The 526-nt window shown below is 58.9% G+C and overlaps 1 protein-coding gene across 1 annotated transcript in view; it reads left to right on the top strand.

Annotated features, from left to right (window-relative positions):
* PIGS (phosphatidylinositol glycan anchor biosynthesis, class S) overlaps positions 1-100 on the top strand; it is a gene marked incomplete at its 5' end in the record, with an annotated part of 2,651 nt that extends 2,551 nt beyond the window's left edge. Inside the window, 1 exon segment of the mRNA XM_010009681.1 lies at positions 1-100. This exon segment is cut by the window's left edge and continues 25 nt beyond it. Coding sequence (XP_010007983.1) covers positions 1-100 — 100 coding nt within the window.
* Positions 101-526: the final 426 nt, after the last annotated feature.

Genomic DNA, 526 nt, shown 5'->3' with positions numbered 1-526 from the left:
CCCGCTCTCCCTGCCCAGGGCTGTCCCCATCCTCCTCTCCCTGGCCAAGATCATCCGGGAGACCAGGCAGAAGAAGAAGGAGCCCACTAAGATGGACTGAGCTTATTGCCACAGCGCCCTGTCTTAGGGCTGGGGCTGCCCCTATCTCGTGGACCCTGTTGTCATGGACCAGTGGCCCAAGAAGGTGCCCCACAACGGTGCCAGGGCCGGGCACAGCAGCTTGGCTGGGGCCTGCTGTGGCCAAGGTGCAGGAGTGGGAAGAGAGGCTGCTTTGAGGGGTGGGAGATGCTCTGGATCTGCAGAGATCAGCGAGGAGGGCCCCTGTGCTCTCTTTGGAACAAGCTGCTCTATAAATAAAGGTAAAACCCCACTTGCGTTGGGGGCTGGTGTGGGGCTGTGTGAACATGTTGTCTGTGTGGGTGCCCCTGCCCTGCTCCTGCACCCCACTGTTGATTTATGGGGTCTGGTACCTGGTGTAGGGGTATTTAACCCAAAGCACTTGTTATGGGGAACAGTTATGGGGTTC

The sequence above is a fragment of the Nestor notabilis genome, unplaced genomic scaffold (genome assembly GCF_000696875.1).
Source record: "Nestor notabilis isolate BGI_N333 unplaced genomic scaffold, ASM69687v1 scaffold31552, whole genome shotgun sequence".
Classification (NCBI taxonomy): domain Eukaryota; kingdom Metazoa; phylum Chordata; class Aves; order Psittaciformes; family Psittacidae; genus Nestor; species Nestor notabilis.
This window is presented reverse-complemented; position numbering and strand designations above follow the sequence as displayed.